This window comes from Odontomachus brunneus, unplaced genomic scaffold, assembly GCF_010583005.1.
Source record: "Odontomachus brunneus isolate Ranch 3 - 2012 unplaced genomic scaffold, Obru_v1 Obru_scaffold_117, whole genome shotgun sequence".
NCBI classification, from domain to species: domain Eukaryota; kingdom Metazoa; phylum Arthropoda; class Insecta; order Hymenoptera; family Formicidae; genus Odontomachus; species Odontomachus brunneus.
The window spans coordinates 924,186-941,793 of record NW_022639567.1 but is presented as its reverse complement, the minus strand read 5'-3'; the positions used below and the strand labels follow the sequence as shown (position 1 = coordinate 941,793).

The window sequence follows — 17,608 nt, the reverse complement described above, 5'->3', positions numbered from 1 at the left end:
ACTCTTATCACTTTTTTATTTGTATAACATTTAACATTTGTAACACATAATAAACAGCTATTTCAACAGCTACTTTATAGAATTGCACTTAATGTGTAGATTACACGTTTGCATTAGGTACACTTCCGACGCCATTTTTATTCCAACGTCATAACCACAAATTGCAATACTTTATATATCTAGTGATTTTAGTATCTAGTAGAGATTCTATTATTACTCTTATATAAATTATATAAATTGTAGACTATTATAGACACTTTCCATATTTATTTTTCTTATTAATTATCAATTACTCATTTTTTTTAATAAATCTGTTTACATTTTGTCGCCACGTTTACGCATTGCGATCATAGAACACTTCCCCACTCTCTTCTATGGAGTCAATAACTGTCTATCTTTTATCCTTCAATTTCATTTGTTTCACTCTCGCTTATAGGAAAATTTCTCCGCTGTCCATATAGTAGTATTACATATATGACCGCAATCATCCGCCATGTTTATTCCAACCACACGCGGTTGATTCAAAATGTCTAAATTTGTATGAATATATTGCGTAAAGTAGAGGAAAACAATAAATAACGTTTATCACTCTTTTTTTATTTATATAACATTTAACATTTGTAACACAATTCCATAGCGACACTGCGACTGTTATTTGCATTTGCCTCGTTAATATAGTGTTTTTTTTTACGAAAAATGAATTCGTGCTATAACAACAAGTTTTATCAATTTGCGCATTAGAATATGGCATAACAAAATAACGTTGGATAACTGTCTAAAAATACGTCAACAAATTCGGTAACCGTCAACGCATTTGATAGTAGATTTCCTTCATTTTGTCGAAATGATAATTCGCACTTATACATTATATTAAATACATCGGTGGTTGGAAAAAGCAATAGTTGTCCTTATACTTCCGTAGTTGTGTATAATAACATACGTATCCTTTTTCATACACATACTTCGTCAACATACTTGGTTTTAATATCTAACCTAACAGCTACTTAATAGAATTGCACTTAATGTGTAGATAAGTTATACGTTTACACTAAGTACATGTCTGACGCCATTTTTATTCCAACGTCGTAACCACGGATTGCGGTACTTTATATATAGTGACTTTAGCGCCTAGCTCTGGCCATTGAAATCAGGCTGGTGGCCGTTCTCATACTTCTCTCTGCTACTAAGGTAAATGTATCAATGCCCGGATATGTACCTAATTCCGGACATTCTTATTATTTTGAATATTTCTCTAAATATTTCATCTTTCAACGTACATTAAATATAAATATTAAATGTATGTATATCAATATATATGTATTGTACGTTGAAAGTTGAAATATTCATATTCAAATATAAAAATAATAACAATGTCCGGAGATAGGTACATGTCCGGGCATTGGTACATTTATCTTACTGAGAAATGAAAGTCTGTTGAATTATATGAGAGAGAGAGAGAGAGAGAGAGAGAGAGTGTGAGAGAGAGAGAGTAAATTCGAACAAGCTTCGTAAGCGATTCGAACCAAGTATATGCGTAATAAACGGTACAATGAAAAATAACGACGCTTAAATTACATTAAGAAAAATATTTAAAAAATATTTGTGAAATATAAGATTTATTCCTCTGTGCTTTATTATATAAGCTTTATTATATATCCTACAAATAAATTTTCAAATATTTTTTTCTTAATATGATAAATATCTAACGGGAGATGAATCGATTGTGCCGCGTCCGTTCTTTATCGTGCGGTTCTATTAGTAAACGATATATGATTATCAATAATTTATTAGATATTAATTATTATAAAACGACCATTAAAGCTTATTCGTCCAATGTCCGATGTTTACAGAAACAATTATTTGGACGTCGATTCTTCTCCTCAACATCGCTCATCACTTATCCAAAAGCACACGAAGAAAAAAAATTAATTGTGTTACCGTGAAATTTGGTTTTAACGAACGAACCAATGCGTTTTGGTTAAAGGACATCTCAGACTATAATTTATGGTTTTTAAAATTCAAATTCTAAACTTCATAAGTTCTTCAGCCAAATGCATCAGTTCGTTCATTACAACTTCACGTTAATACAATCAAATTTTTCTCTGCACCATATTGTACATATTTTATTTCATCTTATACAGTTCACGTGATTCTATCGACATCTGGTACATTCTTCTTCTTGTCATTTCATGCAATTTATCCTAGTAGTAATAGCTTTTCATCCCTCCACCCTTATTTAGTACCGACTGAACTTTGTCCTTCTCTCGATATCGATTGCATCCTGCGCAGTCGTGCATCGACTGCATCCTGTAGGACGATAACTGCGTTATCGCGTGTCCACGTTCACGATCGTATAATTCTCGGTTAACTCTGCTCTGATCAATTGCGCCAATCGCTCCATCGCCTGAAACACGACGTTATCTATTATCATTTAGTTTGATGATTCAACGGCAGTGACGATATTCCGGCGACGATATCACCGTACGATATTCGATCCAACTTTAGTCATTGTCGATGGAATAGTTGTCGCGTGTCGATTGTTATCAATAGAAAGAAATAAAAAACAAGATATTGTCGACAAAAATAAAAAATAATAATACTATAAGTCACTGAAATTTAAAATGGCATGCGTCCTTTCGAGATATTTGAATTTTTCTCACTAACTGAATAATTGCTAACTAACAATAAATATCGATTAAAATATCTTTCTTGTCTTGAACACATATACGTCTCTTTAAACTCTATTACGATAATTAATCATAGTTAATACTTATTCGTATACTGCACTGAGAAAAATACTTGAAAATTTATTTGTGGGTTATAAAATTTATTTTTGAGGACCAAAATTTATTTCTGTGAAATAAAGTTTATTTCTCTATGAGAAGAAACAAATCTTGTACAAATCTTATACAAATAAATTTTCAAATACTTTTTTTTAATGTAAAAACAAAACGATATTTAAGAACTTAGGATATTTAAGAAAAATTATTATAAGTACCAGATCCATTTCTTCATAAGAAACTTTGGCGAAACTCGCCCTGATGGCGTTGCAGGGTTTCGTAGGATCCTTCATGAACGCGGCCCCCGGTGCCATAATAACACCCTCTTTGACACCGCGTTGCATCATCATCTTCCACGTGTCCTTGATACCGCGCACTTTAATCCATAGAAAGAAACCGCCTTTTGGTAAGTTGAAGTCCACCAGACCTGTAAATTAATCCGCGACTCTTTCTATTTTTTGACTTATGTTTCAATTTACGATCACTGCACGAGCAAGCGAGAGATTCTATGTGACGACATCGAGTTTTTGAAAAAGCTATATAATAATATACATAATTCTTTTATTATTGCGACAATTAAAAATCTATATAATAATAAATATAATTTTTTAAAATAATTATTGACGATTTAAAGTAATCGACCTCTAAAACAGTTTTGCACATATTTCCTCGACATCAAAAATGCAAGTTAATTTTTTTGTCCAAAATTTTTCGCTTCTTTTCTCTACTGAAATTAATTTATGAGCAACTAAATCACTTTGCTTTTTGAAAAACTGAGCTTAGAATATAATATTATTTCAGGATATAGAACGTGATTCAAAATAAGCAAATCATATAAAATATATATGTGACATATAAAATATATTGAGAAAAAAAATATTTGAAAATTTATATACTTGTGGGATATAAAGTTTATTTCTAAAAATATAAGTAATCTTTCTCCCTCTCTCTCTCTCTCTATATATATATATATATATATATATATATATATATATATATATATATATATATATATATATATATATAAATTTTTTATTTAATATAATTTAAGATGAGTAGCTCACGTAGATTATAATTAAAAATAAACAAGTCACATATAATATAATTTGAAGTAAGCTCATATGGAATATAAATCAAAATAAGCAGATCTTTTAATTCCACGCGGATCATCATTGAGTCTGGCACCTCAAACGATGATCTATACCCACCGTTCAAATGTTTGCGCGCCAATGCCGCGAGAACATCCCTTCGCTCCTTGTAGAAGCACCTGATTCTCATGTAATGTCCCATCATGCCATCGTAACCCCACATCTTTAACAGCTTGTACAGTATCACCTAAAGCCGAGCATAGGCAATCGATTGTATTTATCCTTTCTCTCTTCGTCGCGTGATAACGAGATATTCGGTGTTTATTGTCGCGATAGAAACCGACACGCGCCAATGTCGTTTTAATATATGAGTGATAATTAAGCGCGCGAGGCAGGCATGCATGCATGCATGCGACACGAGGAAGTTTCGTCATTCAGCAGAATAATATTTACGGTTATTGCTCCTTTTGTGCGTGCGTTTGCTATAATCTTTCCGCCTCTCAATGCCTACGCGAGAATGAACGTCAGCGGTGCGACGCCTTGTCTCGTTATATTGGACGTTATTTAAGATAAATTATTCGTTTTTCTATCGTTATTCATTTCTCCAGTAACGTTAAAATCAATCAAGAGTGTACATTTCAAAGGCAAATCATCGAATTACAATAACTTTAAAATAATTCAAAGCATTTAAAATAATTGTTGACTTAAGGAAACAAATTATACAGCAATTTTACAATATTTTGAGATCAGAAAGATAATAATATTTGGGAATTTTTTTAAAGAAAATTACTAAATGGATATATGTTTAAATTTTATAGACGTAATTGATTATTACATTTACACTTAAAAATGATTTTATATTTCTTGTATAAGAATGACGTTAGCAATCTTTGCCACTCCGAAGCTGCAGCTTTTCTGGTTTACATGACTCACGTTTGTATAATAATCCAATCAGAAAAATGAAGAAAAGCCTCTTATGAAATAGTATTGTAGTTGTAGCCTCTCAGTTTAAAATTTTTACTTTCAAATAAGTGAATTTTTTCTGGCTCATTTTAAAGAAAAAATTACGACTTTTTAAAATTTGTTTCTGTCTTACTTTGTAAAATAAACTAAAACGAAAATAAAAGTTCTGGCTTGAGAGAGATTATAACTACAACACTGTTTTTAATCAACATTTCTCATTTTCTTGATTAAACTATTAAACAAACATAAATTGTATGAACAAACATTCTATCAAACATAATGACATCAAATAACGTTTTAATGTGACGTATTAATAATGTCTCTGATGTCAATAATACGTCATTAATACATTATTTACGTTATCCTGTTACTTAAGAAGATTGCAGGGGCTCGGAGAGTAGTTTTAACTTATACTATATATTAAATATAATATACTCTATATAATAGTAATATAATATACTAGTAATATAATAGTAATATATACTATACTAGTATATATAATATACTAGTAATATAATAGTAAATATAATATACTATATAATAGTAATATATTACTTACATTGCATATATTAATATACTTATATTACATATATTACATTATTATTTTTAAACATATTTAGTAATTTTCTTTAAATAAATTCCCGAATATTGTTGCACTTTTGGTCTGAGAAAATAATTAAAGGGAAGGGGGCTCTTAGAAATAATAAAAATAATTTAACTTAACATAATTAACTTCAAAATAGTTGCAATAATTTAAAATAATTATCGACGATTTAAAGCACAACGAATCTCCAAAACAATATCACATTCCCGACACGAAGATTTCAGTACGGACGCGGCGCTGTGTTATATAAAGTCTCTAGTAACTTATAGAAGAGCCACGATGTACAGATAGATCAGATCAAACTGAATAAAAAAGTCATTTATCATTTTACGAACATATAAAATTCTAAATTATTAATCAAAGAAGATCCATGAATGATTACGCGCCATACGATAGATAAGCATGATGGCGACATCTGCCGCTGTATGCTTACATATTAAGTCAAACAAATGAGCTCTTTACATATTGGAATGAGCCATCAGCTACAATCTATTCGTTTTCTTCTATATGGAAGTGTAGAAAGTGGCGCTACTTGAAGTTAAATGAAATAGACTCATTGTACTCAGAGGAGTAGAATGCATATAGGTTTGGTGGTAAAACCCATGACTTTCTCCTGTATGTATAGAGCTTACTGGGGAGTCAAACTGAACAAAATATCCTCTTTCAAATACCATTTTTCAAATGATCACGTAGATATTTAGTTATTAATTAAAGAAGATTGTGTATAATTATGCACAATAATGCACAAATCTTCATTAATTAATAACTAAACATCTACATGGTCATTTGAAAAATAGTAGAGGACTTTTTGTTCAATTTGATCTAATATACAAGCATACAACGGTAAACGTCGCCATCACAACTCATCTACCATATGGTGCGTGATCATTCACGAATCTTCTTTATTTAATAACTCAAACTTTTATGTGGTTAATTTTATGTGGCAAAATGGATAAATATTTTGTTCTGTTTGACCTAATCTACCTGTCCTCCGTGAGTTACCGGCACTCTATATATCGGCGACTGGGAAGTTGGGGATCGCGACGAGATGCGTTTCTCGGCAAAGGATAAAGTTCGTCCTACCAACCTGCGATAAGGTAGGCGTATGGAGGTGACTGCTTTGTATGTGAACCTCCACGCTGGCTACCAGCGGAGCCGCGGCGGTCATGAAGCCCACGCGGATGCCACTGCTGATCACCTTCGAGAACGAGTCCAACCTGATCACCCGACCTTCCGTGTCGAGCGACAAAAAGGACCGGGTCTCTTCCTGCACAGCCAACACACACATAGCGTGATTTATCTTAGAATTCGCGCGCTCTCCTTGTCACCAATGCCGCAAAAGTCGTTCGTTTCTTCGCTCGCCGTCGCGATAACGGAGGTCACGGACAGCGCGCGGCGGTTACTTTACTAGATACATCGCGAGTATATTTAATTATGCATTAACATGCAAGTCATATTGCAAATTTAATTGTTGATATAGTGTGTGCCGTTTGACTAAAAGCGTGCGAAGGACGCTGATATCACACACGCCAGGCATTTAAAAAGAAATCGCTGACACGTATCACTTATCTTTCCGATTTTCTAATATCTCTTGTCGTGAGCGTGAATTTATTGATAATTCCTCGCTCAGGTATCGCACGATAGCGCTCGCACTCTAATTTGTACCGTAATCTATATGTATTCTTTCGTCAGCAGATACGGGGGATTCTTCGACTCTAATTTCAGCGACTCTCATCCCTCTTTTCCAAAGTCCGCGATCATTTATTTTATTTTATTTAAGTATACGGGAAAATCTTTTTGTACAAAATAAATACACATAAAAACAAGCAAGCATACCTATAGGAGCGATTAACAAAATGAGCAAAAAAGATAAGAAAGTAAAGTTTATTTAAATATTTGTAAGATCAATTAATTTACTCTCTCTTGGCAGTATATTTTGCAACATCTGAAAAAAATTGATACTATTAGAAAAATCATTAGTCAGTAAACTTAGTCAATTAATAGGTTTAAACTTTCCTTATATAGTGTTCTAAGCTAATAAACAAAGAAGAATGAATACCGTTTTTAAGTACCGACCAGGAATGTTAAAACAGAACAGAACAGGACAGAACAGAACAGAACAGTAATGTTAACACAGAAGCTAAAAGAAAGATATTTTAGGGCACTCAATATTGCCACTTATTATTTTGTTTAAAAGCAATAAATCCAAAATGAGTCCTTTATGCTCCAGAGATGAAATACAAGCCTCACGTATTATACTACAATCGTGTAAGAGAAAAAGGATATAGAACGTCCAATAATAAAACTCAAATTCCGTAAGAAGCGACGTTGAACCCGTTCATCTTGAAAATACGTTGATTAATCAGATGCAGAGATCAAATAACACTTATATGCTGAAGAGTTAAGCCAGGAAAAAATATAATAATTAAAAAGTATTCCGCATTGCGGAAAATATTTATCAAATCTGAGTAAAAAGCCGAGCATTTGATAAACCTTAGCAACGATTTCATGAATATAACTTTCGAATAATAAGTCAGAGCTGAACCAAATTCCAAGGTTCCTAACTGAATCAACAACTGCAAAGAGAATGATCCCCCATGGTGATAATAAAAAGATTATTGAAATAATCATTATTTGAATAACGTTAATAAATTAACAAATAGGTTATATAAATTATTAAATAGGTTAATTAAATAATAGACCCAAATGAGAGAACCTAGCACTTCCAGATGTTGCTCTAATTTCTCTTGAATATATCTCTTGTTACTTATTTTTACAACTTGAACTCTGTATGAGCTTTGTAAATAGCTCGAAATCTAACCCAGTCTGCAGAGCTTATCGAAGTTTTCTTAGCGGATGTGCTTACATGACCTCTGTACCTTATCGATTTAATTGCATCATGATCTTTACGTCACATATTCGATGTAAAAATTCGACTGAGACACGTCCGTAAACAGAATTTATTGCATGACGCAAACAGAAGAATAGTTTCTGCTCTCACCTTATCGAAATGCATGAAGTAATAAGGATCGTCGTCGAGAATCAAGAAGTTGTATTCGCAGGCTAAACTGTAGATCTCCTTTCGTCTCTCCAAAGGTATAATGATGCCAGTCGGGTTCGAGCCCGTGGGATTTATGTACATTATCTTCGGCATTTTCTCGCCGGACAGCTTTCGGTTCCTCAGGGTCTCCCTAAGTATTTCCGGGATAGGACCATCGTCGTCTTCAGGGATTGCTATGATCTCCGCTTGATGAGGCGCAACCTTGGTCAGAATCAAACGACGTTATCGTAGTTAAAACAAAATATTAATTTGTAGAGATATACATACGTCTTCCGATAAAAGAGACCGGGGCCCATGAACATTTTGCTTATATTTTTTTAGCATTTATCTGAAGAGGAATAATAGGTACAAAATGGGGACATGGTTTTTTTAGAACATAAATATTTTTCTCTAAGTTTCATTAAAATCAAAATAATATTACAGTTAAGAAGTAGAGAAAACTGATTTAATAATAGCAAAGTAGAACTTCGAGCCTCTCGAAATTTTCTATTAATATTCTCCATTGTAAACTGAATAAAATTAAGCGATGTGTTACTAGCTAGAATAAAATTTCTTGCAAGTGTGTGATGTACTGTTTCTAGTAATAAATGCAATTTTCATTCATAAAATGATTGAAATAGAGCATATGGACGGACGAAATAAAGTTAGCTCATAATTAAGGACCAGCAGAAGACTGATCTCTCGCGGAGACTCTGTATTTAGTAATCAGGATACATATTTTATATGCAGTCTTTTTTATCCTGCACTATTAAGCATTGAATCCGGTATCATAGCAAAATGGCTATGTTATTGCATGTTCATATTTTGATTATTACAAAACAAAATATAGGATGAACAAGGTCGTGGTGGGCATTAATATGTAGAAGAAAGTTGCCTCTGTCATGTTTATACAGTCAGTCATAATAATTAGCTGTCTGAGTAGTTGTAATTTCGAAATTCTAAAATATAAGGCCCCGGTCTTCCTTATTTTTCTCCTGGGAAAATAAATTCATTAGCGAAAAAGTCGAAGATAAAGTTACGCCAAATAGTTGTTTAATTACCAACGATTGACGTCCTACCAGACCAATGATAGAGTTTTGAAAAGAACATCTAATGCAAGGGGAGAAAGTGTTATTTATTTTTTTTAACGTTGAGTATTAACCGATGTAATTTACCATGAAAATGTTCGCTGACTAAAAGAATCAGCAAGTCGATAATCAAAATTGATCACCGCGTATAAAATTACAAATAATTATATATCAATAGATTGATGAAATGAATTATTATTCACATTGAAGTTTAGTTATAGTAATTAATTTCATCAACCGATGAAATTATTTGTGATTTTATATATGATTTTATATATGATTGATTAATTTTGATAATTGATTATTTTAGTCAAAAAAATTTTAATTGTCCAACATTGACATTTTTATTTTATCCAACATCAATGAAAAAAATAAAATACGCTACTATAAATTTGAGTAACTTTTACAAGTAATTACAAGTAATTACAAGTCATTTCGATACTATTTTGGTAGTTCCAATTTAAAAAATTGTAATTCTGTTATATCTACATAAATGGCGTATAAAATAATGTCTCATTCAGGGATTCCTTGATAAAACTTCGACAAGACATCTTTGTTTCATGTTCTTTAATAGTCGATAACACCGAGCGACTCTACAGTTACGATGAAAATGAAATGAAAATTCGTGAGATAAGAACCGCTTTAAATTAGATAAGAATCACAATTTATTGCTTAGTCCGCGAGGAGTCCTTCGTTTTCGAACGCTTATTTGCGAACTGCGCAATTCGCAGTGAGAATAATGCGGTAAAGCAAAGGGAAAGAAACGCGGGAAAGAAATGAATTCCTTGACATTGATGTTTTTCGTCACGGGACGAACAATCTCTTCATCAATTTCATTGGTTGACCAACCTGCATTTAACGTTAAATTAACTAATCGTTCCCACAGATAATCCGGCCGTGTGACGTCACGTGACGCGCTTCTTCTCAAATTTCTCTCTCACTAATGAAAGTCGTATCTGTATCTACTAACCACAACTTCGACGCCGGGGTAGAAGGGGTCGGGCACCAAAATTGGATCACCAGTGCCGATTACGGCCTCCAGAACCTTGCTGAGACCGTCCTGAGCCCCCGAAACGACGACTATGTCGCGGCTCTCCCATAAGGGTGGCGCGTGTGCCCTTCTCTGGAATTCCCGGAGGGTCTGAAATCAATTTGGCGTCCGACGTTGTTAGACACATTGTAGGCGACTCCCTTATCTCGAACGAGCAAAGAATGCGGATGTAACGACACGGTCGATTATATCAACGTACATTTATCTATCGACGTTTCTGGCGTATCTATCCCTTCGCAAACGCGAATATACGATATCATCGGAACCTTATCGTATAATTCAGTCACACTTTTAGAATTTACCGATATCAATTGACGCGTTCTCTTCCTTGTCGTCTTACTTTCATTCCGTTTTTATACGCTGTTCTCGCGTCGCGACAAATTTCTACTCGCCCGAAGGCACAAATCTCGAACTGTTTCGTTCGGAAAGTTGAATTTGAGCGTTCACACGTCGTTACTTTGAGATTCACGCAGCCCAAGCAGCATAACGCGTGCAATATTTCGAGATAAATAACGTGACAAGATTGATTTCTCTACCTGCACAAGGGGAGGGTAGCCCTGCGTCGGTAAATACTGGAGAGCGGTGGCTAATTCTTTCTCGTTGAGGGTAAAGGACGTGCCGTCATAGAGTTTAATCGAGATTTCTGTGAACGGAAACGTTTTTTCGTTGGGCATCCCTTCCGCCAGGGAGACGGTGTTTTTCGGCGAAGAATACGCTAATTTCGCTGAAACAAAGATAAAGGAAATTCATCGCGCGTCGTCAGCAATCTAGTCGATGATTTTCTGCCGGTGTGACAGCCTGTACACTGAGAAAAAAATTTTCTTAAAATCAACAAATATTTCCTTGGTGGGTGCCATTAACATATTTACTTAAATCTACATTCTCTTTACTTAAATCAAGTATTGTTTTCTTGATTTAAATAAACAATATTTGATTTAAGTAAAGAGAATGTACATTTAAGTAAATATGTTAATGGCACCCACCAAGGAAATATTTGTTAATTTTAAGATAATTTTTCTCTCAGTGTATATCTATGAGTAATTGTATATGTGACTTTTATCAAGTTTGTCAGTATACAAGAATTATCTATTTATCTTTGATTACACTACACATAAGGAAAAATATCATTCTACTGCAGTTTACTTTCCTTTTCTCAAGTAATTATCTTTAACAAAGAATATTTTCTCGACACTAGTTTTGAAACATATTCATTACAAATTTTGAAAAAACTTCTAATCGTGTACTCATCAGAAGAATTTATTCTATTTACAAGAATATTATAAAATTTAGTCGAAAAGAAAGTTGGTTCGATAGAAAGAGACACACTGGATTCAAATGAATGTTTCTTTTTTCAAATATTTTAAGTATTTCAAGTATTTTCAGGTATTTTATGGGTTTACTCGTGAATTTATCACAAAATCGTAATCTAGCACCGAATTTACTCAAAATACATTCTAAATCCTAGCAAGTTTAGCATATCAAAAATATTAAATAAAAAGAGAAATCCGGTACTAGAGAAATACGCTTGCTACATAGAATCGAACCAACTTTCTTTTTGACAAAATTTTGTAATATTCTTGTAAAGAGAATAAATTCTTCTGATGAGTACACGATTAGAAGTTTTTTTTCAAAATTTGTAATGAATATGTTTCAAAACTAGTGTCCAGAAAATATTCTTTGTTAAAGATAATCGTTACTTGAGAAAAAAAAAGTAAACTGCAGTAGAATGATATTTTTCCCTGTGTGGTGTAATCAAAGATAAATAGATAGTTCTTTTATACATCCTTGAAATAAAAATTCCTTTGAGCACGTAATGATAAAAATATAACATATTATGGCCAGTAAATATAACGAATTAATAAGGCATTATAAAAATAAAAAAAGAAAGCAAAAGAAACAATTAAAATCGATACAAAACGACAGCTAAAGAAGCTTACGGAACGTAACAGCCGAGCACTCGAAAAGCGCTCGTGTTTTATGTATATGTATGTATCAATATTATCGCTGTGTCTCTCTCTATCTCTTTGCTTCGAATGAATACACCAAACTGGTTAAGAAAACGTATTCTTCCTCACGTATTCGCATAAGCATGCATACAGAAAAAACATATTGCATTCAACTAATTAAAGTGCATTTCAAGTTTTGATAATAACCTTTCCTCAAATTTGTGATGAGTATATTTTAAGACTATTATCAAGAGAGTATTTTTTGTTGAAAATAATCATTACTTAAATGAAGGAAAGTAAACTGAGTAATTGTTTTTCTTAGCAGAGAATAGAATAATTTTTTAGTATTGAGAACTATTAAAGTTTTAAACATGAGGTGTACACAAGTAGTTTATAAGCAGAATACCATTGTATCGTAAATACCATAGTATTGTAAACTGTCCAAATTTGTCCAAAAATTGTTTCTTTTGGGTTTATAATAAGAAGCTTTTTTAATATTTGTGATTAATATATTTTAAGATTATTATGAAGAAAATATTCTTTGTTGAAAATAACCGTTACTTAAAAGAAAGAAAGAAAGTGAACTGATTCGTTATTTTTAGCAGCGAAATGATGGTTTTCTGTGTGTGAAAAGTTTACAATTATCGGCCACCCTTTAAATGATATTGCGCATTTGTGGCTCGAAATATAAGTGAGAACGAAAAGTATTCAAGTTTAATCCAAAATATATTCGCCATCCGCATTTTCAACGTTCCGCCGTATTACGACTAATTTTTCAATTTCATTTTAACAAAACTTCGAAAACCTCGAAATTCTGCCAGTCACCACACGGTTAATGATCGCGATATACGGCTGACACATCGGCACATAGATGTCGGCAAATTTTTGCGGATTAAAAGCAAACGGCTGGAATTAACAACTGATGCATTTCTCATTAATACCGCGACTCAAGCGCATGAATGACAATGAAGGGAAGTGTTGCATTCTTACTCAACTCCCGTGTCGTGGCAGGTCGCCTGCGCTTGGACACTTCCGTCTTGAAGTAGGAATAATCCATTTTGGACTTTTCCCAACCTACGTTAAGCTACTCGACCACGAGGATCGACCGATCGATCGTCGATTAGCGCGCGCACAGGTGTTATCACGCACGCTCGTTGCCAGCAGTTATTTCCCTCGGCACAATCACGCAATTAACCGAGAGAGAATTAAAATCGATACAAAACGACAGCTAAAGAAGCTTACGGAACGTAACAGCCGAGCACTCGAAAAGCGCTCGCGTTTTATGTATATGTATGTATCAATATTATCGCTGTGTCTCTCTCTATCTCTTTGCTTCGAACGAATACACCAAACTGGTTAAGAAAACGTATTCTTCCTCACGTATTCGCACGCCTCTGCTACCCCTTTCAACACTGACGACGCGTCTGCATTGAGCCTGCCTTTATATTTCGCGATAACATTGGTTGCGTCAGATAACATTAACATATTTATAAAAAGGATTATGTCCGTGTAGGAAGAGGAATGCTAATAGTTTCCCCCATTCACTTTTTCTACGACGCTGTCTGCCTCGACCGACCTATCTCTATAATAACGATTACAGGCGTTCACTTTCGCAGATAAATGCGATTGTTACGTCACGACAAAGAGCTATTAGGTCGTGTCAAGTTCATTGCAAATACAGAAGAGATCGTGGAAAGTGAAAGAGCCATCAGGAAATGCTGGATGAATGAATTTGGAAAACGAAAATGTGGACTCGTGATCGACAGCAGCGAGTAAAAAATTACTTTGCTTATAATAACTCTTCGAAAAAATACTGTAATGGTTACATACTGATTCGACGTTTGATCTACTAATTTTTTCGTTTGCGCATTAACTCTCTACTATCCACTGTGATTCTGAAGTCACAATCCAGTTTCATCATTATTTATCTCCAATATAAATGTTGTTTCTTGATCAATATGACGTGAAAGACATAATGTGACTGTCTTTTTTTTTATATGTTGGCACCGATAGTAACTGCTTAACGTGACCTCAGAATCACAAACCTATTTTGGGAAAATAAAAAAATCAAAAAAGTAAAATTTCATCTTATGTATATCAAGTACTTTAGTTTTAAACATTTTAAGACAAATTTTTTAAACATAAGAAATTAATTTGGGCAATAGAGAGTTAAGCTATTTTTGTGTTTTCTAAAAAATTTCGATACTCTCCGCAAATTCTTTATTCCCGTCGATTATCGATTTTTCATGATATTTTAAATTGCAGCAAACTAAATTATAGCTATCTAATCTACCTAAATCATCATCTACGATCTCGAGGGAGTGCAAAGGGTCCGAATAATCCGGATTTGTTCGAAATTTTCCCACTACGCGCCTTTGCTTTCCAATCTGCTGCATTTCCATAATTTCTCCGGGACCCCAAGCGAATCAAATGACAGTCGTGTCCCCGATATAGACGTTCAGCTGATTAATGAAAGCAAAACGCGCTTGTCAATGACCGGTATTCATAGTCGAATCTTATTTCAAGACCGTCTTAACCACTTCACTGAAACGCGCGCCAAAAGTCGCGCGCTTTATGCGAGAAGAAACTCGCCTTACTTCTGCGCTGGAAATATATTATTGAATTTAAAAAGTTACTAATCTTATGTTTTCGATATCAAGGAATTCAAATTTTATGTCAAAATTAAAGAATTTTCAAATCCCGATGTACTATCGTCTGTTTAACACGCACGGAAAATTCTTTCTTTTACATTGATTTAAGAACTAAGATTATACTCCGGAGTCGTGATTCACATTACCAGCAAATGCGCGAAGGTTAACTACGTTTATATGTTTTGGAAATGTTCATTATTATTAATTTGACTTAACAAACAATATTATAAAAGTATGTATAATCTTAGTTCTTAAATCAATGTAAAAGGAAGAATTTTCCGTGCGTATTAAACAGACGATAATGCATTATGGTTTAAAAATTCTTTAATTTTGACATAAAATTCGGATTCCTTGATGTCAAAAACATAAGATTAAGCGTACCCGCGATAAATCTAAGCGATAAAACTAAGCTAATAATGATTCAAAACTCATTGGCCGGTATTCATAGTCCGATCTTATATTTAAGGTCATCTTAAGTACTGTCTTAAGATGTCATGAATCAGAGCCGTACTCGCATCTTAAGACATTACTTAATCACTTGACTGGCACCCGCGCCAAAAGTGCGCGCTTTACGCGAGAAGAAACTCGCCTTACTTCTATGCTGGAAATATGTTATTGAATTTAGACTTATCGCGTCTAATTGTACTACCCGTACTAAAAGTTGTCATTAATTTCTCAATATGTTTTGCAAGTCCTGATAAAAGTCTTTTGATTTTTTATGACTGTTTGCCACTTGATTTTTGAAGTTTAAACAACGATTTTGAAGTTTAAACAAGGACTACGTCTAACAGACAAATGGTGATCTATAATATACTACCTATACCCGATATATACGATCAAAATTATCAAGGGACACAAGCATAAAAAGTGTGACAACGTTTAGTCACTAGTATTTGTGTAAACCAAACGTATTTACTTAATATGTTTGCAAGTCCTGATAAAAGTCTTAGTAGAGGTAGTCCAATCGACAGCCTCAGTCTCTCTCGCTGTTGTAACTTAGAAATAAAATTTAAAAATCATATAACTTAGAAGTAAAAACTTATGTAACAAATATGTTATTATAGTCATATCATAGTTTTGTAATTTTATTATCTTTTTATTGGGATAACTGCCCAATTGACACATTCAATTGCTGCTACGTAACTTAAAAAATAATAAAACAAATTGAGTCGAACATTTGTAAACTCAATAGGGAAGAGAAGGAGATTGTTAGAAGCCGAGTGGTACCTGTCTTACGTGGAATTTATAATCATATTCCGCTTTGCCAGTCTAAGTATGAATTTATTTTAAAGGCCACTCAGGAAGCTAAGACGTTCTGTAAGTTGAACCATAATCTCCTTTTTACTATGGCTGATAAAGGTAATGTCACGGTTGCGATTGATAGGGATTCGTACATGGAAACAATGTTGAGTCAGCTTGATGACGTCAACACTTATCAAAGGGTTAAATATGATCCGACTAAAGAACTTTTTAGAGATCTTCATGTCATCTTAACTAGATGGAAAGTTAAAAATTACATCAATAATGCCATTTATAGATTCTTAAAATCCGGTGAGGGGAATCTTCCAAGGGCTTATGGGTTACCTAAAATACATAAGGAGGGACACCCATTGAGAATAATTATTTCTTCTATTAATAGTCCCCTTTATAATCTTGCAGTTTTTTTGCATAAAATTATTTACCGAAAAATTCCCCCCGCTAAAAGTAAAATTAACAATAGCTTTGACTTAGTTAACAATCTTTCATTTAGACATTTCGAGGAACATCATAAACTGATTTCTCTGGATGCTATCTCTTTATTTACTAATATTCCTCTTGATCTAGCATTAACTTCGGTTGACAAACGTTGGCATTATATTGGCGATTCTATTGGAATTCCTCGCAACGAGTTTATGTTGGCTTTGGAATTTGTTCTTGATTCATTTTTTACTTTTAATAACAAAACTTATAAACAAACTTTTGGTAGTCCTATGGGCTTCCCATTGTCCCCTATTATTGCGAACCTAGTTCTTCAGGATTTGGAAGAAAGAGCTATTAACATGATTCTGGTGACATTGTCTTTTTATTTTAGATATGTTGACGATATTCTTTTAGCAGCTCCTAAGGAGTTTTTAGATAACATATTGCGTATATTTAATTCGTTTCATCCTCGACTGCAGTTCACAATTGAAATAGGAGATAACAGTATTAACTTTTTAGACACCACTCTTTTAATACGTAATAACACAATTATTTTCGACTGGTATCATAAACCAATGTTTTCTGGTCGGTACCTAAACTATTTGTCTTTTCATTCTATTCAACACAAGATCGGAACAATTATTGGCTTGGTGGATAGGATGTTTTATCTTAGTCATCTGACTTTCCATAAGAATAATTTAGACTTTATCATTTTGA

General features: G+C 33.4%; 1 protein-coding gene across 5 annotated transcripts in view; it reads right to left on the bottom strand.

Annotated features, from left to right (window-relative positions):
* Window positions 1-388: 388 nt before the first annotated feature.
* LOC116849468 (kynurenine/alpha-aminoadipate aminotransferase, mitochondrial-like) overlaps window positions 389-17,608 on the bottom strand; it is a 129,124-nt gene continuing 111,904 nt past the window's right edge. For 3 of the 5 annotated variants that reach the window (XM_032826636.1, XM_032826637.1, XM_032826638.1), the window contains exons 2-8: window positions 11,151-11,338; window positions 10,534-10,704; window positions 8,437-8,697; window positions 6,523-6,702; window positions 3,989-4,115; window positions 2,999-3,207; window positions 393-2,404 (exon numbers count right to left, since the gene is read on the bottom strand). In XM_032826636.1, coding sequence (XP_032682527.1) covers window positions 2,327-2,404; window positions 2,999-3,207; window positions 3,989-4,115; window positions 6,523-6,702; window positions 8,437-8,697; window positions 10,534-10,704; window positions 11,151-11,288 — 1,164 coding nt within the window. In that variant the 5' untranslated portion in view covers window positions 11,289-11,338 and the 3' untranslated portion in view covers window positions 393-2,326. Of the gene's footprint in view, window positions 2,405-2,998; window positions 3,208-3,988; window positions 4,116-6,522; window positions 6,703-8,436; window positions 8,698-10,533; window positions 10,705-11,150; window positions 11,339-13,550; window positions 13,987-17,608 lie in introns of those variants that run through there. The other 2 variants (XM_032826634.1, XM_032826635.1) reach the window with 2 other exon arrangements.